The sequence below is a fragment of the Sarcophilus harrisii genome, chromosome 4 (genome assembly GCF_902635505.1).
Source record: "Sarcophilus harrisii chromosome 4, mSarHar1.11, whole genome shotgun sequence".
In the NCBI taxonomy this organism is placed as follows: Eukaryota; Metazoa; Chordata; class Mammalia; order Dasyuromorphia; family Dasyuridae; genus Sarcophilus; species Sarcophilus harrisii.
Window position 1 is genome coordinate 452,858,579 of NC_045429.1, and position 26,820 is coordinate 452,885,398.

General features: G+C 46.8%; 1 protein-coding gene across 3 annotated transcripts in view; it reads left to right on the plus strand.

Moving 5' to 3' along the window:
- Window positions 1-26,820, plus strand: part of ETV5 (ETS variant transcription factor 5) — a 62,259-nt gene that overhangs the window by 15,918 nt on the left and 19,521 nt on the right. For all 3 annotated transcript variants that reach the window (XM_031968062.1, XM_031968064.1, XM_031968063.1), the window contains exons 6-7: window positions 13,265-13,394; window positions 14,163-14,501. In XM_031968062.1, coding sequence (XP_031823922.1) covers window positions 13,265-13,394; window positions 14,163-14,501 — 469 coding nt within the window. The remainder of the gene's footprint in view (window positions 1-13,264; window positions 13,395-14,162; window positions 14,502-26,820) is intronic.

Below are 26,820 nucleotides of genomic sequence, written 5' to 3' on the forward strand. Positions count from 1 at the left end.
GTAAGGAAAGCACGGCCGCCCGGGAGCATCCTGGGAAAAGTAGAACAGAGTGTGTTTTAGAAAGCACCCAGAAAACTCATCTCTTTTTAGGTTGAAGGCAGGAACTCTCCGGTCCCCAGCTCTTACTCCCTGCCCCAGGAGTGCGGAGACTAGTGGAGGAGCCACTTTAGCATGTGAGGGGACAGGGAGGCCCATGGAGTCATGAAATGCTTGAGGTTGCACTTAGGGGGACGTTGCTTTAGGGTAAGAATCGAGTCTTTGCTTCAGATTCTCTTGGGCATCCCTGCTTCTCCTGTCACCCTCCATCCCACTCTGACGCTCTGCTAGACCAGGATCAGCCAGACACTGGAGAGTCCTTTGCTTGGGTAGGGAACTCCCAGTGGGGAGCCGGACCTGCAGTCTGCAGCCCTTGGAGCTCAGGAATGCTGGGCCCCATTTCTAGAGCTCATTTAGGCCCTCCATGATTTTGGCTACTACTGTCTCCAGGCTCAAGCCCCCAGACTCAGCCTCTCCCCGTGATCTTTTTTGTACTTTCTTCCCCCCATCCCCCAATTGTTGTCCACCGTCCCCTCTCTCAGATCACCTTCCTTCACTGCCCTAACCCTTAACCAAGGCCCAGATGAATCTCTAAGGACACTCCCCACAAAGACCCCGAGCTTTTGTCTCTCAGTAAGCCTAGGCTGAGCCCCCATTCTATGAGTAAAGATTGGAGACCCCCAAAGATCTGTTGTCACAGAGGTGTTTGAGAATAAAAGAATCGCAGCCTTAACATAGAAGGAGAGAAACCATATTGGTCTAAGCTTTGAGGAGAATAACACCACAATGGCGGAAGCGCGCAGGACTAAAGTCAACCAAGTGAAGTTAGTTCATTGGGGCAAAAACAAAACTTTACTCCTATTGCCCGTCATGCATTTTCCTAACTTAGAAATAGCTCTGAAATCTGCAGGGTTGCAGAGGGGACGGGGTACGACGTGCTGACGTCCTTCTGTCAGCCATAGTTGGCCACGTCACCCCCTGACTTAATGTCACCGGGATTAAAATACAGACTCCTTTGTCCGTATGTTGAGTTTGTTTTGGAGCTCTTGGGCGCAGTTGCTGGCCTCGGACAGTCAGCCACAAGACATTGATCCATAGAAAAACCACATGGCTTCCCATATAGGAAGTCATTAAAAGTGGAACTGGGAGCGAAGACAGAATTCCTTCCTTATTGACTGTTTTAAGTGTATTTTTAAAATTGAATGCAGACATTTAAAATAGTATCCCTGGAACCAAGTTCCCTGTTGGCCCATTGTCTTGCCATTCTCGTTCGGGCCTGCCTCCTGCTTTTCCAAAATGGCCTTTGTAGCACAGGGCGGGAGTAGTTGGCCGTTTGCTAGAAGGAAACGTTAGTGGAAAAGTGGAACATCTGGGGGAAGCAATTGAAATTTAGTGGAAGGTTTTTAAAAGATGAAGATGTCAACATGGTGCATCCTAATGATCTGACAATTCTCAGGGATATTCCCAATATTACTTTAAAAATTCTCTTTTGGAAGAGTCTCGGTAGAGCAGGTATTCAAGGAAGCAGCATATTCCCCAAACCTGCACCAATTCCGTTTTTAGAATTTATGCTCCCTAACTAAATTTGGTAAAATTTCAAAGCTTTATTTTTGGAAACTGTTGCCAGGCAGAGTCAACGTTAACCATCCAAACAAGTTTGTGCATGCCCTGTGATGTTTTGTTTGGAGATTCAGGAGGCATCTCAGCACATCTCCTGGCTTTGAAGTGCCAGAGCAGAGAGCTGGCTCTCCTTGCCAGCGCCCGGCCCCTCCGGGTCAGGCAGCCGCCCTCTGTGGCCCTTCACGAGCACCATGGGCACATGTGCTCAGCGAGGATGGGTAGGGGTCACTGAGGAGCTCCCAGGGACATACTTATGGCCTGGGAACCATTTCCATGGATGAGACTTTTCCGGCCAGAGTTGTAAAGTCATATCTGTTTTGCTTAAACCTGTCCCTCCCTTACAGGGTGAGACCGGCATTTAGGAAGCACTGTGTAAAACTTGCATCCTTAAGGGCTGTTTCTCTGTAGTGTCTGTGTGGCGCCTGGCACCTTCCTCACAGATTTAGGGAAAGCCTTTCCTCTGGAGGCCTCCCCGAGGCTGCCCCCAGGCCCTTGTGTGCACGGTGAGAGGGAGCCTGGGCGGGTTAGCCCCGAGTGGACCCTGTGCTTTGTTTGTTTCCCGGGGCAGTGTAGTGCACAGTGACCACATCTCAAAGGCTTAATGAGCTGTTTACCACCGACACATGGTTCCTGCCAACTGAAAACCTTCGACGAGTTAAGAGCACGTTTAGAAAGTGCTCAGTTTTATGTTGCATGTTGAGACTACGGCATGGTCTTGCAATAAACCTGACAAGATGGGAAGTTCAGAGGTCATCCTCATTTTACCGAAAAGCAAACTGAGTCTCAGAAATGGAAAATGGTGGCCCGAGCTCACCGTCCACTGCCAGCCCTGCCTCCTCCCTCATAAGCAAGCAAGGCTCCTGCAGGTCTAACTCCCAACCCCCTTATTGCTTTGGGCTCTCAGACCACCGGCACTCTTCCCATCACTTCCATTTAGAGCTGGAAAGGACCTCACCTTACATAGGAGGAAACTGAGGCAGGAAGTAGCGAAGTGACTTCCCGACCGCCACAGGTAGGATCTCCCGGCCTCCCATGGCCCATTTGGGGTGCACCCACTGCCCACTAGTGACAATGTGGGCTGCGCCTCCAAGCACCGGACTGAAACATCAGTGGGAAGTAGTTCGCAAAATAAATGAAAACCCTGCGCACGGGCGACCTGTGGGATGCTTGTCGCGGTTCTTGGGCCTGCTTTCGTCTGAATCCGACTCAATGGTCTGGACCAACCTCTGCTTTTTTTCCCTCTTTTGTTCCCTTTGTTTCCTTGACTCCTTTATTGGTTTGTCCCCCTGCCTCTGCTTAGCTGTGCTCTTCCTCTGTCCCACGCCCGTGGGGGGGAATGGGCAGCTGTCACTTCCCAGCTAGAGATTGCGCCTCATCTAAAGGGATCTAGAGTGGGATAAGGCTCGAGGCTCACTCTCTGCCATCTCTGCCTCCTGTCTCCTTTGGCCCACTCAGAACCACAATTCTAGAATAGGACACAAGTGTCCAGCTCCAGGGGTTGGGTCTTTCATTGTAAGAGTTTCTTGGAACTCCTTGTCCAAAGCCCAGAGGCCTAATGTGGTCCCAGAGCTTCAGTAATGGAAGCCCTGCTAGATCAGAGAAGCCGGAGACCATTTTCTGTCCAGCTCTAACCCTCAGACTTCCTTCCATGGAAGCCAGGGAGAACTTGGCTGGTTGAATGATGGCGAGGGCAAGACTAATAATTTGGAAAACTGAGGGACGTTCACAAAGGGAACTAAGAAGTTAAACTAAAGAGAAACAGAGCCAAGGTAGGTAAACATACAGACAAAAAGAATGGCCTTCTCTGCAGCGCATACACAAGTGATTCTGTATGTGTGACTCTAGGACAGAGGGAAAGCTTTCTGCATGTAAAAAACCAAAGGTGAAGCTTTGCACACAAGGTTGTTTTGTCTTTTTAAAAAACTTTCCCCTCAAATTAAACTGTTGCTCATCTTTAAAAAAGCTCTCCTGGTTTTGATCAGATTGGTGGCAGAGGGAGCTTGCTGGCAGGCTTGGCCTGGGGACTGGGGGCCAACAGCTTGTCAGCGAGTTCACAGGCTCAGACTGGGGGCAGGCGGCACATTGTCGGCAGGAGGAATGATTGTTTCTCCAAATGGGCCGACTGGCTTATTCTTTTCTATTTAAAATAGCTACGTTGCTTCTCAGGTGGGTTTGTGGACGCCTTTTTCCCCAAGTACATTGTAGAAAGACATCTCAGAACATCTAGAATTCCTGCTTCTACTGTGTGAATTAGTCAGGACATAAGTGATCAGCAGAACGAGCTGGGGCAACTTCTCTGAGGGACTTAAGATGAAAAATCCTATCAGTATCCAGAGAAAGAACTGATTAAGTTAGAATACAGAGCAAAGCATTCTCTATTTCTCTATCTCTTTATTTTGAACTTAATTTTTCTTGAGGATTTTTATTTTCATTAGGGCAGGAGATCTTATGTCTTTCTTTCACAACTTGACTTTTCTGGAAATGTTTTACATAACTTCATGTGATTTTTTAAAATTGTGGGTGGGGATAAGAGAGAACCTAGAACTCAAAAATCTTAAAAACAACTGTTTACAAACTTATTTTGAATATAACTTGGGGAAAATATTAAATAAATTAGTTTTTAAAAAGAGGTAGGAAATTTTAGGAAAAGGCAAGAGTAGAGTGGCCCAACATCACTATTGTTTTCCCAGGAGAGTCCTTATTTTCGAATAATGAACTCTTTCTGGATCTTTGCCCCCTACTCCCCAACCTAGGATGAATAGGATTTTTGTAGATAGGATAATAAAAAGTTAAAAATAATGACCTGTCCACTAAAAAAACCAAAGCATATCAAAAATGCCTATTAAGTAAATGCATGCTACATCTCTCTTCCATTTCTACCTCTTCCAACCTAGGTGTGAGCTTACACCAAGGTCAGAAGAAGGGATACAGGGATATCTCAAGGTCTCTCTGAAAAACTTAAGAATAGATTGTGAGACATGGGGGAACAAGAAATGGGAGATACTGGCCCAGGACCACCAAGCATGGCGCATCTGCATTAGGAACAGTATTCTCCACAAATGAAGCCGAATCCTAGAGCAGAAAGGAAGCACGAGCTGCGCAAATCTAGGGACATCTCCATCCCAAGGCAGACTTTTTGTGCCCAATCTGTCCCAACCTTGTGTTGGCCACAGTCAGTCATGCTGAACTCGATGAGGTTCTCTTGGAGTATGAAGGACGAACAGCAGTTTTCCCTCCAAAAGCAGGGCTCCTGGGGGGCAAGCTTTCAACTCTGTCACTTTGGGGCTTACTCACTTCTTAGGCCCTTCAGGAGCCTCTTGCTCTTCACTCAGCTGAAGACGGGTCATCTCTTGGCCAAACTTAATGGCCTTTTCTTAGTTGTTTTCCCATTTCTGGGCCTTTTTGTGACATGGGGCACTTCCTTCCTGAATATATGCTGGATTTTTGTGACATTGCCTTCCATTGTTCCTCCTGCCCATGAGACTGTTCCTTTCCATCTCCTTTGCTTTTGAAACATCATCCACATTTACCAGGAGTTTCTGAAAGCTGTTTTGGGCCGGCTCCCTCTTCCTCTCCCTCAGCTCCCATGAATTCAGTTCCCTTCTTAAGTCCACCTCCAGAACTGTCCATCTAGAGCTCCAGTTCTCCGTCAACACCTGCTTAGTGCACATTTCTATTTGGTTGTTCCACAGGCTTCTCAGAACCAATGATCCAAAACAGAATTCATTATCTTTGCCCCTAGACTTCCAGCCCTCTTATCTTGCCTGTCTCTTTCAAGGATGATACCTTCCTTCTGTTCACCTAAACTGGCAATCTCACAATCGGCCCCTGACTCCTGCTCCTTCCTATTCATTCATATGCTAGCGTTTATAAATCCTGCCCCCACCACCCTTCCCACATCTCTCCTTTCTCCACACTCGCATGGCCACCGGCCTACGCCAGCTCATCATCTCTCCCCTGGGCTCTTACCGTAGTTTCCTTATTAGTGAACCTACTTTGTCTCATCCCTTCCAGGCAGCCTCCACTCACTTGCCAAAGCCCAGGTGCCCTGTGCACGTTACTCCCCTTACTCCAAGTTACTTCTAGAACCAAGTACAGTTGCCTGTGTTTGTCTAAGTCTTGATTATTGCTGCTTTGCAAGTGTTTGAGCATTTGCCATACACTCCCCTGGTATCGGAGCTCTCCTTCACACAGAGCACTTCTCCTTTGGCTTGGTGGCTAACCTCCGTGTCTGGACCGCCGTCTCTCTTCTGCCTCTTAGACGCCTTCAATTATCTTCAGAATTCCTTCCAGCTCCTCCACCAGACCTTTCCTGATCTCCCGAGCTGCTGGAGACCTCCCCCCCCCCCCCCCCCCCCCCCCCCCCCCCCCCCAAGGCCTTGAATTGATGCTGTGTGTGTTGTCTCCCCTGTCCAATGTAAGTTCCCTGAGGGTAAGAACTACTTCTTTCTCCTCCTCCTCTTCTTCCTTCTCTTCATACCACTAACATGTGGCAAAGTGTCTGGTACTTGGTAAGTAATTGTTGGTTGATTAATTGTTTGGGCAGCAGCCTAGAAACCGAACAAACTCTGCACGTGGAGAGTGACTGAGCCCAGAATGGGACAGAAGGCGAGTGGGCTTGACTAACTGGGGGAGACTTCAGGGCTTGTAATGACTCAAGCTTTTCCCTGAAATCAGGGTCCATCTTTTTAACAATATTTTTCTAGGCTATGGGTCTATGACTCATGCTAGCCCTTCAGATACGAGGCAATTTAAAAAAAGGTGTTCCTGCGGCACAGGGAAGTAGGGCCGACTGCAGTCAGAGGACTTGGTTTCAAATCTCACCTCTGGGATCTTGGCCAAGACACTTAATTTCCCTGGGCCCCACTTTCTCATCGGTCTGAGGAAGGCTCTGGATGGAGATGCCCTTTGAGGCCCTTTCTGGCTGATTGGGGATCCTTAGCTTAACTTGGTGGGTCTCAGCCCAGCCTTCAGTTTGCTATTCCCAACATCATCTTTGTAGGACTTTCTTTGCCTTTCTCTTTTTCCCCCACTTGCCTCCCATGGCTTCCATGCTCTCGATATTTGTTTGTTTGAAATCTAAGTAGGTCAGTTAGTTCTCTGTTTCCATCTCTTTTCTTTAGACCCTGAGGAGGCTCTGCTGGTGTTCCCTTTTCTTCTCTACAGTCAGTTCTAAGATGGAATGGCTGTCTCCTCCCAGAGATCCCTGGCGTGACTAACCCAACAGATCCAGAATGTACTTTACTTTTGTTGCTTTTTCTGCTTTATGAAAAATGAAGTTCTCATTAAAGCAGGTTCATTTGGTAGCCAGCCACTTGCACTCCCGCAGAGATCTGGTTATGAGGCCCCCTCTCATGGTACGTCATACCTCTTTGCAAAAAGTAAAATAAATAATTAAATCTCACGTCTGAAACTTAAGAGTTGAGAGTTGATATTATGTAGAGATGACTCTCCTCAGAGTTACTGGTAGGATTTGTTTTTGGGGCTAGATCTGTGATTTTTCAAATGTGGAGAATTCCTGGGCGTAGACGCTTCCTCTTCTGTTAAGATCTGTGCCTTGTATAGCCAAGAGCTTAGAGAGTTGTCTGGGTCACTGAGAAATTTAAATGACTTACCAGGCTCACACAGCCAGGAGATAGAGAGAAAGTGCTTGAACTCAGGGCTGGCCTGACTTCGAGGCTGGCCCCTCTAGCCACTCTGCTGCTCTGCCTCTCAGATTTGAAAGGTTAACAGACTAACAACAGGAAAGAAGGAGGGAGAAGGAAAAGAAAGAGGAGAGAAGAAAGGAAGGAGAAAGTAAGAAAACATAGGTCAATGGCATTTTCCCTTACTTTATAAGCTCTCTCTGCTTCTTTCCATTCCAGCCAGAATAAATGCTATTTGGAACCTCCAGGCCATTTGTTGGATAAAAGTATTATTTGCTTTCTTATTTAGAAAAGATGTTAAAATAAGTCGCCATTTTCCTTTTTACTTAAATTATTTTTAAATGTAGCTCTGTGAGCTTGTCTGATGACCTGATTCTTTGGGACTCTGCATCTCTGAACTCTCTGCCTCTGAACTCTCCTTTGATTTCATACCACATTGGATATGTATTATAATTATTTTGTCAGTTCACCTTCTCTCCCTTGCTAGATTACAAACTCCCGGAGGATAGGAAGCAAGTCCCATTCATTTTTCTCACACTACAGCCCCAGTACAGTGATTTGCCCCTATGGAGCACTAGACCAAATACTTGTTTGCTCTTTGGTTACCGTGAAAGACTTCAGGGGCCCTTCTGGTAGAAGGCTGAATTTCCTGGGGGCCGAGTTAACATTATTACTTTGTACAATGGCGGAGTGATCACCTGGAATAACTTGAGTAGATTATAATGTCGGTATTTTAGGTTCATGAAAAACACTTAATATCGGAGCTTTGGAATTCTCATCGCCAAAATGAGGGGGTTAGACTGAGGTCCATTCCAGCTCTAAATCGGTGATCCTATAATCAACCGGATCTGGGAATGCCAAACAGATGTTACCATTTAAAAGGCGAGCGAGGCTTTCAGGACTTCGCCACAGAATTCTTCTGATTTGGGAGTTTTACATAACATCTCTAAAGTCTAGTTGAGAGACAGATTGTGTACTAGAATTTTCCCCTGGCTAGTTCTGCTCATTGCTGAGATGGCGAATTAAATAAATCCCTGAAACTCTTTTGGAAGTAAGCAGTGAGTCGGGGGAAGAAAATTTTGGTGAGTAACGAGAGTATTGCCAGAAAATTGGTTTATAATACAAGCTCATTCGTTAAAAACCAACAGAGAAAGATATTGGAAAATTACAAGAAATATTGCCTTATTAAACATTGAAAAGCAGTGCAGGGGAAATTAGTCTCCAGGAAGTTTGTCATGATAACAACTGAGACAGAAGAACTTATAGGTAAAAGGAGATGGAAGACAACAGATAGACAGGAAGGGGAACAGATGTAGCAGCATTTGCATCAGGAGGATTTGAGTTAAAATATGGCCTCAGGACACTTAATGTGTGACTCTGGGCAAGTCACTTCACCCAGTTTGTCTCAGTTTCCTCATCTGTCAAATGAACTAGAAAAGGAAATGACAAATCATGCCAGTTTCTCTGTCCTGAAAACCATAAACTGGGTCACAAAGAGTTGAACATGATCAATACAACTGAATAGCAATACCATAACGTCAGCCATCATTGATTCACGCTGAACTCTTAGCATTTAAGTAATTGATGTGCTGTGTGCCTTTGCATGAGCCCTCCCGATGCCTAGAATGCATCTCTCCTCTCTTGGAGTCCTTGGTATTCTTCAGGGCTCAGGTCCAGTGCAGAAGCCTTCCTTGAAAGAAATGTTTTCTCTCCACTCAGATGATTTTGTGTTTCCTTGCTTGGGTACATGTTGCAACCCTGTAATAGAACATAAGATCCTTGAGGGCAGGAGAGGGTAGGTTTTTATATTTGTAGCTTGCCTAGCAGTGTTGCCTCCTCAGCTAGCACCTAATAAACTTTTGTAGGATTCAGGTGGGGTGGAAATAACAGGTAAGAAAGAATTTAAGGAAGAGTTGGGGGATCTAAAGAACTTGTGTGGCTCTAAATCTGGAGGAACGGGGTTCCTCTGATACTTTTTTGTCTGTGTGGCCTTGGACATCACCTTTCTGGCTTCAGTTTGCTCATCTGTAATAAAAGAAGGCCTCTGAGATTTCTTTTGTGATCTCATAAAAATATAAAGGAGAAATACATGTGAGCGTCATTTTAGCATGTATCAAAGCAGGATCTTTTAACTCTAAAAGAGTGGAAAAGATCTAAATGTCAACTTTGCTTGTATTTCAAGTTTTTTGAGAATGGTATATGTATGTCCCTATGACATCTCTGATACGGCTATGGAAAGGGAGTAGTGTCTTATAATAGTTCATCTCTTGATAGTCATATGGATGAGTGGTCTAAAACAAGGCCTAAATGAGCCTCTTCTCCCACAAAAGTTCAGCCATGTAGATGTTAAGATTCTTCCTTATGGTTGGACTGCACTCGAAAACATTTGGTGTGTTCCACAGGCTCACTAAGAGTTAAATTGATTTTTAAAAAATCTTTTGGTAGTTGCTCGTTTATGATCCACAGCCAGAGAGAGCTATTAAGAGCATTATTGGAGTTTGAAAGATGGGCTTTTCAGGCAGCAAGCAGCTTAAGCGTTGTCGATGCGACCCGGGTTCCTAAACGCAGTGCTCTCCAATTTTACCTTCCCATTCTCTTCTAGCTGGCTTTATTGGCCCTAGAATTCCATGGTGGAATGGCAGAATTTGAGAGTTGGAATGGTCCCCAGGGACACTTAAGTAATCCCCATCTACAGGGAATTCTCCTAAGAAGTGATGGTCAAGTTGTAGCCTGCAGACCTTCAGGAGGAAACCTATTCCCTTTGGCAGCACTGATTGATGGGAAGTTTTCACCTATATCTGTGTCTTTGCTTGGTTTGTGATGGGGGAAGTAGACAGAACAAACATTCTTCCATGGTTTTCCAGATAATTAAAGGCAGCTAAGAAATCCTTTCGGGGTCTTCTCTTTCCCAGTTCCATGGCCTGGTTCTCAGTTAACTTGGAGCATCCCAATCCTTGTTGCCTTCTTGTGGCTGTTTTTCAGCTTATCATTGCCCTCCCCAACTGTGAATTGAGCAGTGTTCCCGATAAGCCCAGCCAGAGCAGAGGATTGGGGAGAAGTGTGCGCCAGGCCGTACGGCCACAGGGCCCATAAGCTCTCCACGTTGAAGTGCTGACTCAGACTGAGCTTGTGGTGCCTTCGGTCCTCAATTCTTTTTTTCAATGAACTTCACGCACCTGCTTACCCCCTTGTACTTGTCAGCTAAAGCCCCACATATAAGACCTTACGATTATCACTAATGAATCTCATCTTCCTAGATTGAGCTCAGTACTCGTGCTCCTCTTGGAATCCTGAGTCTCCTCCAGTTTCTTAGCCAACCCTCCCAACTTTGTGGCCTATAAAAATGAGCGTCTCACTCTGCCTTTATCCCGGGCACTGGTAAAAGCCATTCAAGGGCCAAGGACAGCTCCCTGGGCCTCTTCAACGCAGTGGGCCCTGCCATAGTGATGCTGAATGTCCTTAACAACTGCATGCTGAGTGCTGTCATTCGGTCCCTTAGATGACCATTTTTCCCTATCTCATTGTGTTGACTAGTTCATATCTATCTGTCTTACTGGATAATATGGGATACTTAATCAAGTTACTTTTTGAAGTCTAGGTCAACTGTACGGACTGCATTTCTCTCATTTACAAGTCTAATAACTCTGTCAAAAAAAGGAAATAAAGTTAGTCTGGCAGCACCTGTTATTGCTGAAGCCAGGCTGCTACCTCTTTGCTATCCCCTTCAGAGTTAAATCTTTTTGATATCTAAACCAGGATTTTCTCAGAAATCCAAGTGAAGCTCACTGGCTTGTGAGCTGGCTTGCTCACGGGCAAGCTCACTTGCAGATGCTGCCCTCTTACCTTCTTAGAAAAGGGGAGTCACATTTATTCTTCTGTGGCCTTATGGTCTCTCCCCTTTCCTATGGTTTTTCACACATGGCCCAGCAGGGCTGTGTGCTGGTTCAGTACTGGAAGAAATGGTCTGTTTGGGCCCCAGAATTTGATTCCATCAAGGGCAGCAAGGCGCTTTCTTACTCATCTTACTTGCTTTAGCTCTCAAAGCCCAAGGACTCATTTTCCTCCTCTCATTTCCATTCCTCCATAGAGGTCATTCTCCCTGGCAGAGAAACCAAGCCAAATAAAGATTGAATAGCTCTGCTTAATTGGCAGTCCCAGGCGCACTTGCAGTCCTAGATGGCATTAGGAGGTTCAGGAGGCCCAAGGATGAGGAAGGGATGGAGAGGGGCTGTGCATCCTCCTTGAGCCAGTCGCATCTGGAGCATCGAGGCAATTTTGGATGACTGGGAAATGGATAAGCTGAGGAATATCCAGAGGAAGGGTGTCGGGTTGACCAAGGCCTTGAAGTTCATGCTGGGTAACAGTCGGAGGAATTGAGGATGGTGAGCCTAGACAAGAAGTAGGGAGGCTACCTTCAACTATTTGAAGGGCTGGCTCATGGCAAAGGGACCCATTCTGCTTGGCTCCAGAAGGCGGAATTGGGAACACTGTGTGGGAGTCCTAGAGGCAAGTGTAGGGTTGAAATAAGGAAAAGCTGCCTTAAAATTGGAGCTTTCTCAAAGTAGAAAAGCCTGCTTTAGTAGCTAGTGGGTTCTGCCTCGTGGGTACTTCCTACTCAGAAAACTAGTCACTCCCAGGTGATAGCGGCTTGATCAGCTTTGAAGCTCCTCAGAGCTTGGTGCCGGCCTAACTTTCTCTACTACTACATCACTGCTTCCTTTCCCTTTCCCTGTGATTGAACCAACTGAACTTCCTGCTTTCCTCCCCCTTCCAGTCTATCTTCCGCCTTCTGGCCTTTTCCCCAGTTGTCACCCTAGGTCTGGAATTCGTTCTCACCTTACCGCCACCTTTGGGATCCCTTTTTGCTTTGGTTCACACCTGCTCCCTCCCCCCTCCCCCACTGCGTAGCATAAGAGAGAGCTAACGGGGAATACTTAATGAGATCCGCTTCCCCTCAGAAGAGTCTGGCCCAAGCCCTCTGCCCGTTGCAGTAGAGCCAGTGGCTGGAGAAGGTGCCGTGTGCCAAGGCCTGTGAGGCTGTTGGATGGGTTAGGTGCTTGAACTGTTCCATCAGTACCTGTCCCTTGGACAGATCCCACTCCTGGGCCCAGAATTTTATTGAAGAGCGAGCAGAGTGACCTGCCCTCGTAAGGCTTTCAGCAGCCTGGGACCAGTCTTTGTTGCCAAGAGTCTCGTTCTCCTGGTGACCCCGTATGGTCTCTTTGTCTTGGGACCCAGATCTCGGAAGAAAGGGGGAATATTTCCAATTGTAGCTGACCCAAGTAGTGAGAGAAAAATCCATTTTTTCTCCTGATTTCTGAACACTTGTGTTTATCCAAATACTTATTGTCTGTTACTTTTAAAGTTCTTCCAATGGTGCAGAAGCTCTCCTAGTTACCTTAGGAAGTGTAAAGTTAGCATTAGAAAATACGGTAGAAATTTCAGCATTAAAATCAGAACAGGTAGCGGGATGCGTTCTCTCGTCCTTTAAAGCCGCCTGGCTGCGTGAATCTGCCACCAGCTTGTTTGAGACGGTGAGGAACAAGGTCATTCAGAGGGTTCCAGTATTGATCAACTGCATGTGCCAGTAACGGGTTAAGGAACACAATGGGCCCCCCTGCCTCCGCACCGAGCGCTCGGAGTCCAGCACGGCACCGTTGGCCCATTCTGGGGTGTCCGGGCTCCTGGGAGGCATCGAGGGAAGGGCACAGGCAGGACCTAGGAAGGCCCACCCTGGCAGCGGGGTCTGAGCTGAGCCCCTTCAGAACTCAGCCTCTCAACAGGGACCGTGGGCCGTGGACATGGCTCGTGGGAGGCAGGGATGGGGCCAGTTTAGACCTCTCTTAGTTGGTTTAAGGCAGAAAGTTCCCGTGCGGGGCTTGGCTCTGGATCCCGGGACCGGTTCCGAGAGGACTCGCCCCCCCAGGGCTCCCTTAACCTTCTCTGCTTTTCTCTGCCCTCAGTGGTGTTTCACGCCCCGCCTCCCGCCAAGATCAAGCGCGAGCTTCACAGCCCTTCTGCCGAGCTGTCCTCCTGTAGCCGTGAGCAAGGCCTCGGTGCTAACTATGGAGAGAAGTGCCTCTACAACTATTGGTAGGTAGCCGGGGAGCGTGGGCAGGCCCTCCCCCGGGACCCCTTGGAGAAGGATCCAGAACTCCCGCTGCTGAGGAGCTTGGGCCGCCTAAAAGCCACAGGCAGCTTGGGTCCCGTCTCCTCCCCGGCCCTGGCCCTCCCCCTGCCAGAGTTCTCCGAACTATGTTAATGTGAACTTTAAACACCCGAGACGTGATCTGGGGGAGGGAGGGGACGCCCCGGCCTTGCGGCTGCCCTTTACTTAAGGAATATCCGGGCCTCTGGGAACGGGGGTTACTTGAAATCATCCTTTGCTCTAAATACAGTGGATGTCGATCCGCCTGGCGGAGGGGGGTGGGAAGGGGAGGAGAGGAGTGGGGTTATTTCTAGTAATGTTCCAGCCGAAAGCGGCTCTTGGGGAGCGAGCCTGCCCGATTCCAGGTAATTATAACATAAGGCATCACGCAGCATATGAGATATTAAAGAGAAGCCAGGGGGGCATATCTGTGTTTCCCCATCCTCCAAAAACAAGCCCTAATGATTATTTAAAAGAAAAAACCGGAAGCAGGAGCTAAAATTATCTTTGAGAAAATCACTCCAAGTGTTAAGTCTATGACGCAGCCACTTTTCCGAGGTACAAACATTCCCTTGGGGCTGCCAGCAGTTTCACTGTGTTAATGCTCTCGCTTCCTGACAACAATGAGATGCGGGCGGACGGCGCGGGGCAGGGCGGCCATGTCAGTGGCCCACCTGCCCCACCGTGGCCTCTTTCTTTTTCTTCTGTTTCAGTGCCTACGACAGGAAGCCCCCCTCTGGGTTCAAGCCATTAACCCCTCCCACCACCCCCTTGTCCCCGACCCACCAGAACTCCTTGCTGCCCCCTCCCGCTTCAGTGCAGGCTTCGGCCCATGCTCCGGCCGCAGGCCCCGTGCAAGGTGTAGGACCGGCCCCCGCCCCCGCTGCTGTCCCCACCCCCGTCTCTGTCCCCACCCCCACTCCCGTCCCCGCTCCTCATTCTCTCCATGAACCCAGACAACAGCAGCAAACCTTCGCCATCCCTCGGCCACCACACCCACCCATGCCGATGCCAAAGATGATGCCTGAAAACCAGTATCAGTCGGAAGCAAGGTAGGCTGCGCTCGGCCCCCCCACGGGTCTCCCTCTCCTTCCCCCTGCCCTAGGACAAATGTTCCAGCCACCTCCTGAAGTCGGCTGGGGCTGGGAGGCGGGCACAGAGCCGTACGTGCCCCACCGGGGGTCCCCCCGCCATATGTGATGTGGGCAGCTCCCTTACGAGCCTCTAGGCTCAGTTTCCTCCCAACCAGCACCATCTCTAGTAACTCTCCCCTCCCCCTTCCCTTTCCCTGGCTGATAGGAAGGTCAGTGAGAGTAAGGTCAGAAACAAGGTCATTTCAGAGACAGGTGCTGGAGCAGCGGTAACTTTGGGCTCCGCCATCCTGGCCCTGCCCAGTGAGGTCACAGCCGGCAGCCTTCTCCCCCTGGGCTTGAGGAGGGAAGAGCCTGGCCAGCCTGGACCCATAGTGCACTGGGAGGGACGCTGCCACCTTTGGCTTTAAATGAAGCTCTCGGGTCTTCCTTCCCTCCTTTTCATTCTGCTGTGATCAGAAGCTGCTCTGTGGCCACTGTCTCTCTTCCTGTTCCCATAAAGGCACAAACAGCATCACCTCAGCTCACCAGTTCCCAACCAGTCTATCCAGGTTCCTGTTCCATGCTTCCATGACACTGTCCATCTGTCTCATCCTCCATCATCTTGTTTTCCTTTTGTCCTCAATCTTTCCCACCATGGGAGTCTTTTCCAGTGTGTCCCATCATCTCATTGTGTGACTGTGAAGTATTGAAATTTATATTCAGTATTTGGCCTTCCAATGAGTAATCTGAATTCATTTCTTTAAGTGTTGATGGATTTGATTTCCTTGTTATCCAAGGGATTCAAAAGTCTTCTCCAGCACCACAGTACAAAAGTATCCATCCTGCAGCACTCAGCTTTCCTCGTTGTTCAACTCTCGCGGCCATATATCACCAATGGAAAAACCATAGTTTTGATGATACAGACCTTTGTCAAGACAGGGAGAGGTCTCTTCTTTTTAATATGTGGTCCAGATTGGCCATAGCTTTCCTTCTAAGAAGCAAGCGTCTTTCAATTCCACACCTGCAATCACCATCTACAGTGATCTTTGAGCCGAGAATATAAAATCTGACATTGCTTTCATTCTTCTCCCTCTGTTTGCCAAGTAATAGGATTGATTCTTGCCCATTGTAGTAGATTAATGATCATCTATATTTAAATTCACTCATTCCCATCCATTTAAGTTCATTAACCCCCAAGATAGTCAATAACATCGACTGTTAATCTTTCCATCTCCTGTTTGATCACATCTGGCTCATGCTAGTTTATAAATCTACTATCTTACCTTTCAAATTTAACTTCTTAAGGGAGTATACTCTATGGAATATACATAGGAGCCTGGCTCATGGGCCCTACTAGTTCTGACTTTACTTAGGAAAATAGGGAAGAGGAAATAACAACTCCGACTCCCATGCCTGGTATAGGGAGGGTACAGGGCCCCAGAGCAGGCCTTTACCTGGCTTTGAAAAGGTGGCCAAAAAAACCCTCCTCCCTGTGGAAACTTTAGGATCCTGGGACCCTGGGCTCTGCTATTCACACCCTGACCACCCCCCTCCATGTATGTGTGCTCAAGCTCTCCTTCATGTTATCTTCCCATATGAGAATGGAAACCCGCTGGAGAGCAAGGACTATCTTGGTTACTGCTCTGGCACACAGTAAGAAATACTCTTTCCTTCCCTTATTCATATTAATATTGGTCCCTCTTAAAGTCCAAGACACTGTTTCTGCAAGATAAAGAAAAGACAGCTGCCACAATGGCCAATGATTCATCAAAGGCCACCTGCCATTAAAATGATTGTCTGCTTGAGTAAGCTCACTGAAAATAACGCACCTTTGTTCATGTTTGCAATATTTTGGTTCTCTAGCTCTAAAGTATAGCTCCGATATTCCTAAAGGAAAAGGACACACATAGACTTAGCAAGAAATACCGGGAGGTGACTCAGTAGGGATATGCCCAGGTCAGCAGGAAAATTTTACCCCGGGGGGATAGGACAAGTGGATTTGAGAGTGTGAAATCAAAAGAAACAGGATGTCCCAGTGGGGGGGGAGGCCCGAATGTCTAGAGATCATCTATTTTAAACTTTCTCAAATTTAGCCAAGATTGCAGTTTCCCAGCCCCTTCAGAAGCGAGTGCCAAAGGAAGCTGCAGACAGCTGTTCCTGGCGCTGGGTCAGCCCCTTGCTGCCCCTTTGGGTTGGCATCGGATCTTCAGGGTGGACCAGCTCCAACTTGTTATCCCCCACGTAGAAAAGCTGGGAAAATTCAGGGTATTTGTACCCAGCAATGTGGTCCTCTCTTTCTAAGTAGATAATACTGAGCATTTAGATTGTCTTTTTCATTTTGGAGTTTTATTTTGGAAATGATGAACTTGGTGGGAGGATACCATTTTGGGATTCAGATTGGGGATGGACAGTGAGGTTCCCAAGGTCTCAGACCCAGTCTGGTTTGGTTTTTTCCCTTTCATCAGTTTGCCTGTTGTGGATGTGCTGACTGGCCCCATTTTCCCCAGTGGACTCTGGGAGCTGGAAGAATGCTTTGTGGTGCACAACCAGCCCTGCCTGGAGGATCTGAAGGATCCTTTCCAGGCTTAGGAGAGGAGGTGGTAGATTCTAACAATGGACTCTGCCACGTCCCACCTCCTTCATCCCTCTGGGCCTGTGCAATGGACAGCTGAGATGAGATGATCTCCAAAGGATCCCTGCATTTTCACCCCTCATTCTCCACCCCTTGCAGTCTGGCTCCCAGCCCTCAGCCTTCTATTGCACGAGGCCACCCAGAAGCTGCTGGTCACCAGATCGGGGACCCTTTGGTCCACATTCTTTAGTGTGACATGGCTAACTCTATGTCCAGTGGGAAATTCTCTTCTCTCTTGGTATCCGGAATGTTAGCCTGCTGTGGTTCTCCTCTGACCTCCTCTGGTTACTCCCCTGTGTCCTCTGGCTGTCCTCCTTCCTCCCCCATCTCCCAGTGTGGGCTCGCTTCTCAGCCTTGTTTTTGGCTCGGTGGCTCGGTTGGTCTGCAGTGGCTCATCTTCTTAAAACACCATTTTGTCCATCCTTTCTCACCCACTCAGAACCCTCCCATTGGCCCCTCCGGCTGTAAATCGAGGTCAGGTTCTTTTGTTCAGGTCTCAGGTCCCCCACAGTCTGGTTTTTATTGCCTTAACTGCCCCAAGCAATTTGTTAAGCCCCTGTAGTGCTCAAGCATGCTGCAGCCGGGTCTTTGGCTAAACATGGGTATTCACTGGCCCTCTAACTGCTCTCCTTGCTTCTTCCCGTCCATCCCCCCGCCTCCCGCTCTGCATTTGTCGGGGTCTTACTCTTGGTTCACAGTTCAGCTCATTGCTTTGTGCTTTCCAACCTGCTCTTGGGTCCAATTTTTTTTCTTCTCACATTAGATTTCAGATCTGTGAAATCTAAGTCCAAAGTAAACCTTCCTCCATCTCAAGGCTTTTGGGATCCAGAGAGAGTAAGTCCCCTTATGGGCCAGAAAGAGAGAAGACCCAACTCTTGTCTTCTTAAACAATTCGGCAAGCATTTGTTCGATGCTTAGAGCTTGTAGGACTGGGCTGGTGCCTGGGACAGAAGATCGCCCCTGCCCTTGGGGGGCTTATGGACTCACTAACACTGCAGGGAATGATGGATTTAGTCAGAGGGCCTGCCACCTGCCACCCGTGTGACCTTAGGCACACCATTTACTCTAGTGAGACCTCAGTTTTCTCTGTAAATGAGGGGCTCATACTAGTTGACCTCTGAGGTCTCTTCTAGCTCTAAGCCTGTAACCTTATACGTCTCTAGGGATAGTACCTGAAGCCCCTGATGTGAAGGGAAAAGTGCCGGCCGTGAATTTGAATCCTGATTCTGCCACGTGCTGCCGGAATCATGGTGCACATAATCCTGTTTATGAAAGCAAAGTATAGTTAAATGCATTTTTAAAAAAGATTTCCATTCCAAATGATTAAAATCTTCTTCCCACCTAATCTGCAACAGCAACAACAAAAATACCCGGCAAGGCTAAGTCTCCAGAATATGGAAAATTCACTTATATGGACTGTCTCGTCAAACTGGGTAACTGAGCTGTATTGTGTTTAAAGCTATTTGCCTATTCCTTTCTTCTTGCTTTTATTTTAGGTTGCTTACCTTGTCAACTCTATTCTACTTCCCCAAATTATTTTTCATTCTTTAAGTCTTAGAAGAAAGAGCTTGATCATACAGGCAGAGAGACAGTGGGGCTGATTGATTCTGATGAGAGCCTCCAACAGGCTTTTGGAAGAGAGAAGTCAGGATCAGAGGTTACCTGAATACTAGCTTCTGATGGATAGTGTTGCTTATTTTCATGTCTCTTTCCTAGCCATTTATTGCTCCTGTTTTGACTTTTCTCTCTCTCATATCTTCACCCTATTTTTAGCAAATTCAAGTCGGCTCTGCCCCCTGCTCTTGAATCCCTCCTTGTCCTATTGCTGGTCATTCCTTGATAAATTACTTCCTCCTCCCTCCTCTATTCTACTCACTATTGAATAGAGTTTGAGGAAATCAACTAACTATACCTTCCAATCTAAATTCATTTACTACTACTTCGACTGGGCCCTCACTGTGGCAAAGCCGTGCTTTCATTCTTTAATTGATTCCTTAATGGCTTTGATCAGAAACTCTGAGTCCTTTCCTCCCAGATATATTTATTTAGATTTTGGGGGAGGCACTCCATTGCTACCTACCCTGAATCCCTGAATGGGTGTTGCCTCAGGTAAACTGAGACCTGTTGAAGATCTTAATTTAAAAAGGACAAGGTCTCCCATATCATCCAAGGCCATCTCCCGCCATCCTTATCTCTATCTGGCCGCTGGACCCAGATGGCTCTGGTGGGCAAAGTGAGGCAGGTGACCTTGGCCAGCCCTATTTCATTTAAACTAATTCACTTGCATGTTATGGCATCCCTTCTCTGATGTCATGGTCCTCTTGGCTAATGGAAGGACAAACAGCAGCTTCCCACAAAAGCTTTTCCAAATTTCCTCTCAAGCCCACCACCTACGCCTCTCCCTCCTCCCATCCCTCCCCATTGAAGATCTTGCCTCTTACATTACTAAAAGAGTTGTGGCCATTTGCCCTGAGCTCCCTCTTCTCAAAATCCTTTGACATGATCTCCCACTCTCTCTTCCTCTCTCCCAGCCTGAGAAAAAGGAGCCCATTTTCTTTGCCCAAACCAATCTTTTTACATGTAGTCTTGACTCCATCCCCTGTCATTTTCTCCAGCAGAGTGGAGGCTTAATCTTCTCTGCGCCACTCCTCCCTTTCTCTCGGTTTAGCTTTTAAACCTTGCCCTGAACTATCTTTCCCTTCTTGTCCCCTTTTGTACTCTTACAATTCTGCCAAATGGACCATAACTCTTCTTCAGACGCAACATCCATCTTCTGTTGCCAAGCCCTGGCACTGGCTGTTCCCCATGCCTGGAATGCATCCCTTCCTCAGCCCAATCTCATTGAAACCTCCTCTCTTCCTTTGAGACACAGGTCATGGCACTTTGTACAAGAAACCTGGCCTAATCCCCTCCACGATTACTGCTCTCCTTTCCTACACGACTTTGTATTCATTTGCCTCTTTATTTTACATGTATTTATACACATCCTCGATAGAAGAATGTAAGTTCCAAGTAAGAATGTTTCATTCTTAGGGTGAATCCTGCCTGTCAGAAATTCCTCCCCATTCTCTGGTCTGTTGGGGTGGGGAGTGTTTTCTGCCTTGGAAACCTCATAAAGCAAGTCTGGTTCTTTTTTCCTTTTTAAATGAGTAATAAATGCTTATTACACAGCTTTCACATGGATTATTGCAGCTTTTTAAAAAATAGCATTCCCCCCCCCCCCCCATTACATGTCAAGACAATTTTTAGGATTCAATTTTACAAGATTTTGAGTTCTATTTTTTCTCCCTCCCCTCTTTCTAAAATGGTAGGCAACTTGATATAGCTTATACATGTGCTATCACGTAGAACATATTTCTATATTAGTCACAGTTGTGAAAGAAGAAACAAATCAAAAGAAAAAAAATCACAAAAAAGAATAAAGTAAGTGGAAAAACCTTCTGAGTCCATCAGTTTTTTATCTGGATGAGTCTTTTGTACTTGTCTTGGATCATTGTGTTGTGAGAAGAGCCGAGCCATTCATAATTGATTATTATACAATGTTGCTGATAATGTGTACGTTTTTCTGGTTTTGCTCATTTCACTTTGCATCAGTTAGTGTCTTTCCCTTTCTTATAGCACAATAGTATTTATTCCATTAAATTCATATACCACAGCTGCTTTCCCTCAGTTTCTAATATTTTGCGTCCACAAAAAAGGGCTGCTAAAAATGTTTTTTATTCATAAGGGTCCTTTTCCTTTTTTTAATAATCTCTTTAGGATTCAGACCTACTAAGGATATTGCCAGATCAAAAGATACACAATTTGGTCGCCCTTTGGATGTAGTTCCAAATTGTTCTCCAGAATGATCCGATCAGTTCACAACTCCACCAACAGTGCATTAGTGTCCCAGTTTTCCCACATTTTCTCCAGCATTTATTATTTTCCATTTTTGTCAGATTTGCTGATCTGATAGGTATGAGATGATAGCAAAGTTGTTTTAATTTGCATTTCTAGTCAAAAGATATTAGAAAACTGTTTCATATGTCTTTAGGTAACTTTGATTTCTTCTGAAACCTGTCTCTTCATATTCTTTGACTATTTATCAGTTGGGATCCTTGTTTCTTATGAATTTGGTTCAGTTCTCCATCTATTTGAGAAATGTTGTCTTTATCAGAGATACTTACTATAAAGATTGCTTCCCAGCTTTCTGCTTTTCATCTAACCTTGGTTGCATTGGTTTTGTTTGTGCTAAAGCTTTTTAATTTAATGTAATCAAATCATCTATTTTACATTTTGTAACTCTCCCTATTTCTTCTTTGGTCAAGACTTCTTCCCTTCAAAGATCTGACCGAGTATTTCCTTGCTCTTCTGATGTGCTTATATTGTCATTCTTGGTGTCTAAATCATGCATCCATTTTGACCTTATCTTGGTATAGAATGTGAAACGCTGTGCCTAGCTTGTGTCTTCCAGTTGCTTTCCAGTTTTCCCAGCAGTTTTTGTCAGATGGTACGTTCTTATCCCAAAGGCTAGGAGTGTTTATGTGTATTAAACACTAGGTTACTTTGTTAATTTACTGTTTCTTGTAGATCTAAGCTATTCTACTGATCTACCACTCTGTTCCTTAGCCAATATTAGATCGTTTTGATGATAATTATTGCTGATCCTTCTCCGTGGTAAGGACCTTTAAAACAGGATCCATAATCCCACCTAAGCCTTCTCTTCTCTGGGAGAAGAATCCCAGTTCCTCCTTCAACAAATTATGACTTGGTATGATTCCAAGTCTTCTCCTTTCTTTAGAAGCCTCTTTGATGGACACATCTTTAAATATGGTTCTTTATATTCTTTAAATATGGTCTTGGGTAACAGTGTTACCCAATTTCATTTAGGTTATTGGAAGATATGAAAATAGTGGATAAGAAATCAGCAAATACGTACATGTATAAATTAACCTTTAGAGAAATCAAAGGGAACTCCCTAAAATCAGACCTCTCGGAACCTTTTGTGACCTCTCAAACAAAAATGCATGAATATTGTATCTTAAATGTATCTCAGTATTGTTTCTCAAATGCAACATATTAAGAAATTCATTCTGAGTGTCGAGAGATTTTCAAATGTTTTGCAAAGCATTTTTGCAAATCTGATTTAAATGTTCAAAGTTAAAAAAAAAAAACTTTGATTTACTCTGCAGAAGACGGCTAATATTTTGCATTTGTGCCTTGAAATGATGAATAGGCTTCCCTTTTAGAAGCTTAAATTTGCTTTATTGCTGTTAACCGACCTGATATTTCCATTTTCTCTAGAGAGCAGAAATTTGTTTTTTGTGGGTTTTTTTTTTTAAACTCAAACAAACCCTACTCTTTCCTGTTGCTATTCAACCTTTATCAATAGGCGCGCATTGTATGTCCAAGCCTTCAAATATCATGTCAACATATCTATACCCTTGATCACCTTGCTGCTCCCTTGTTTGAGCTACAGAAATCGATTAAACATTTCTTAAGCCTTAGGAGGATGTTTTCTTTGCAGAACCTTTTAATATTTTATGGGAAGGCAAAATTGAATCTAGGTGGGATTGGCAAGCTGTACATAAGAGACTTTTTGGCGTTCAAGCCTGAGGTTTGTGTTTTCTGGGGGGGGGGGGGTTGTGTTTTTTCTTTTGTTTTTATCATAATTTATCTTTAAGTCATAGGACAGGAGAAAAATAAACAATATTAGAAAGTCTCCATTGGCGTCTGTCATCCACTAGAACATCTTCTCTTTTCTGGAGCAGGCAGTTTGCCGTTCCTGTGCCTATAATTTTAATCCTTCCTTGCAGTCGATATATTAGTTACACACATTATTTTCTTTCCATTTCCTTATTTTTTGCCAAGCTTTGAAGTTTGCCCACCCCCACCCCCACCCCCTTAAACTCCTTGCTTTGTGACCCTAATGAAAGCATTAAGTGCTGTTGTTTCTTGGTGGACTCCATCTTGGAAGTGGCCTCTGGCTCTTTTTTGCTTCCTGTGGCCCCCAGGCCCTCGTGTGTCCCGAGACAGTTCCATCTGATGCACGCTTCTCTCCCTCTTGCCATAAGCATTGTGTTGACTGTGTGTATTGGCAGCAATAAGAGTAAAGGAAATGCAGAAAAAGCATCTGGCGGCTTTCATAATGTAAACCAAATGTTGGTAGCGTGGGTGAGCTCTTGGGAGGGGAGGCACCATAGAAATATGACAAACAAATAACTGGTTCCTTAAATAAACGGGCACCCGAGGAGCCTTCGGCTGCCACTTGCTGTATCTGGGCCTGCTGGGTAGTCTGAGATTGCCTCGTGGGGGCTCGGCTGGGGGGGGGGGGGCTGCAGGAAGGGCCTGAGGCCGGAAAGGAGTCCCTGCCCCATTGTGTGGTGTACAGGGCACATTGGAGGTCCTTCCCGGGACTGTGGGGACGGGGAGAGCTCAGATGAAGGTCAGGGTGCGGTCTGCCAGCTCAGGGATGAGCATGAAGAAAGGCGGCGTCAAGCTCGCTCCCGAATATGGCGGTGTTCCCTGCTCTCCTTGCACTTGGCAGCCAGCCCTGCCTCATCTCCCCGTCCCTCCCCAAAGATGCCGTTCCTTAGTGCCCAAGCTGTGGCGTCGGGGCCGTAGTTACGAGGCAGCTGATCTCGGAGCCACCTCCAAGCCGTGCTCTGGGGTTTCTGGCTGCTGGCCATCCGCAGATGCCTTTTCCTGAAGGGGCCGTACCAGCCCGGCTCTAGGGTTTCATCCTGGAAGGGGAGATGGACGCGGAGCGGAAGTGGAGTAATCCGGGCCTGCCAGCTGCAGAGACTCCGGTTACAGGCCACAGGGGCCCGGGACCATCTCCCTGCTATCAGGAGCAATTGATGGATAGAAACTGCCTTTGAGGGTGTTGGGAGGAGGGAGGGGAAGGACAGGGAGAGGGTAGGACGGGTGGGAGAGAGGGGAAAGGCACGTCCTTGCCTCCAAAGGGGCAAAGGGCCCAGGGAGGGATGGAAAATCCCCTGCGAGCCCACTGTGCCAGGGCACACTGTCAGTGGCAGACATTCGAAACTCGGATTTCAGACGAATGTGCCCCACGAATCTGTCGAGACACTGCCATAAATGGAAGTGGAGACGGCCATGGCCAACCTGGAGAAAGGCCTGTGGGTCCTTATCCCACCCCGGGCAACCCTTTCAGCCCTTGGGCGTGGACCTCCAGAGGGAGGTGTGGTCACACGGGACCCTCTGCATGGATCCCCACTGACGTGTGTGTGACCCACTGGGCCTGTCCGTGTTCTGGAGAAGTTTCTGGAGAAGTGCCGCCCTCAGCTTTTGGTAAATGCGCATTTAGAGCTGACGGGGAACAGCAAGTAACCCTGTCACACGGCCCTACGCGGTTTTAAAAAGCGAGATTTTAGCTCTTTGGAATTGGAAGGTCGTTGGCCAGATCTGGAGGGGCAGAGGGCCTCCTTCCCCTTGGCCCCCAGCACGGGGCTGTCCAGCCGAGGGGGATGACCCCAGGCTTCTCTGGTGCTTAGGGGTCGGCAGAGACAGATTCACCGGCTCAGTCCTCAGTGGTGGGGCTCCTCCCGGGACGGATGGGTCCGTTTGGGACAGCTCAGGGGGGAGGCAGGCTGGCACCGGAATCAAAAGTACCTCGGATGCTCATCCCCTGAATGACATCGGACACGGTCCTTGACTTCCCTGGACCAAAGTTTCCCCGTCTGTCAAAATGGGGGGTTGGACCAGGGGCCCCTGAGGCTCCTTCAGGTTCTAGATCTTGAGGTGGCCAGGAGGCATAGAGTTAGGAAGGCTCCTTCATGAGCTCTAGTCTGTCAGACATTTATTAGCTGTGTGATCCTGAACCCGGCAACTTTACTCCTGTCTGCCTCAGTTTTCTTGTCTATAAAATGGGAATAACTTACCTCACAACATAAAAACTAGTATTATGTTAACTAATAGTATTAGCTCTTATTAGTCCCCTTTTTCTAGAATTTTCCCTCTGTTGTTCCAAAGTCTGATCCTCTGTGTTTTCCATCCATTGCTTCTAGGCCCACTGCCTGGAACCTGGCAGGTCGAGCCTTCTTTGCCCCCTCAACAAAGGGGGGACTTTGTGCTCCCTATTCCTTCACTGGGCCTCCTCACTGGGGAGGCTTTCACTTCTCCTCCCCTTCTCTGCTGTCATGCTCTGGAGCAGAGATTCATCACTTTTTCTGGGGCATGAACCCCACCCCCTTCTCCAAGTCACTTTTTCAAATGAATGAAATCTGGAGGATTACACAGGAAAGTGCAGTTCTCAAGACATTTCTAAAAACATGGCCCTAGCCCTTGGGCTCAGAACTCCTGATCTAAACCCTCAGAGAAGGGAGACCTTGCCACCATCATGTGAGTCACTCTTAGAAACTGCCATAGCTTTGTCAGAAGAGAAGCTGCTGAAAGACATCCCCATCTGCATCCTGCTGCCCCTCAGGATCCAGGGACCGTCCGCTGTCTGGCTCGCAGCTGGAACCTTCCTTCTGCCTTATCTCCCCCAGAGAACGGAAGGCCTTTGGGAGCAAGGGCCATCTTGCTTTATATTTTTACCCCACACTTACTGCATCAGTCAGCTCCAAACTACAAGTCTTTTTTGTGACAAAATTGTCCAATCCAGGGCACTCCCCAAACAAAATGGCTCTATGATGGTTTTTATGTGTTTAAATATTTTATTGTATAAAAGATGGAAAAAAAAGTTGGTCCCCCAGGTCTAGAGGGGTCGTCTCGCCATCTGAACGCAAGGGTAGACTTTCCGATTTGTCCCTTTTAAATGTAAGGTCTTCTCTTCAGTCTATTCTTTTACCAAGCCTGCAAAAGTCCATCCTCCAGTGTCTTAGCAATTGCCAATCTGTCAATCATACCATCTAGACCTTAAGGCCGTTGGGACGAGGGCAGCTAGGGTAGTGCAGTGGGTAGAGCTAGCTGTGTGACCCTGAGCAAGTTACTTGACTCCAGTTGCCTCAAAAAAAAAATTTTTTTTTTCAGTTAAAGATATTGGGGAAAAAATGTTGACCATATCAGAGCCCCAGAAAGGGAGGAGAGGAATATTCATTTATATACTGTCTACTATGTCCCAAGCACTGATGAACTTTTTTTCCCCCAAATGTTATCTCTGTAGCAACTCTGGGAAGTACCGAATTTATCCCAATTTAACCATTAGGGAAACTAAGCCAGGAGATTAGCCCAAGGACACACTACCAGTAAGTGTCTGAAGTCAAATAGGTCTGCCTCACTCTAGGGCCTGGTGCTCATGCAACTGCCACTAACTGCCTCTGATTGATTTGATTCAATTTGCTTAATGGCTTTCCTCCTTAAACTTGTAACAGCTTTTCCTGAGACTCTCTGTAATTTCTTAAACCTTTTTCAAAATTAATTGCTTTATCTTTTCCAAATCTTGTGCATCCCAACACCTCTCTAGTCCCTGTGCACGTGTTCACACCCATTTTCCTTTAAGTACACAGTATACATCAGTGTTTTGCACACAGTAGGTCAGCAGCTCGTTCATATTCTCTGGTTTTAGGAAACTCTGGGTTTTGGCTATTTAGTCAGTAGCTGCTGGAAGGCCCCAAGCCTGAATTTATGAATTTATGAATTTATCAGATGCGAAGGCACATCTGATTTGGGGAGTGGGGGCCTGTTATAGAGCAGGGTGCCAGATGGGAAAAAATCTTTCCTGGA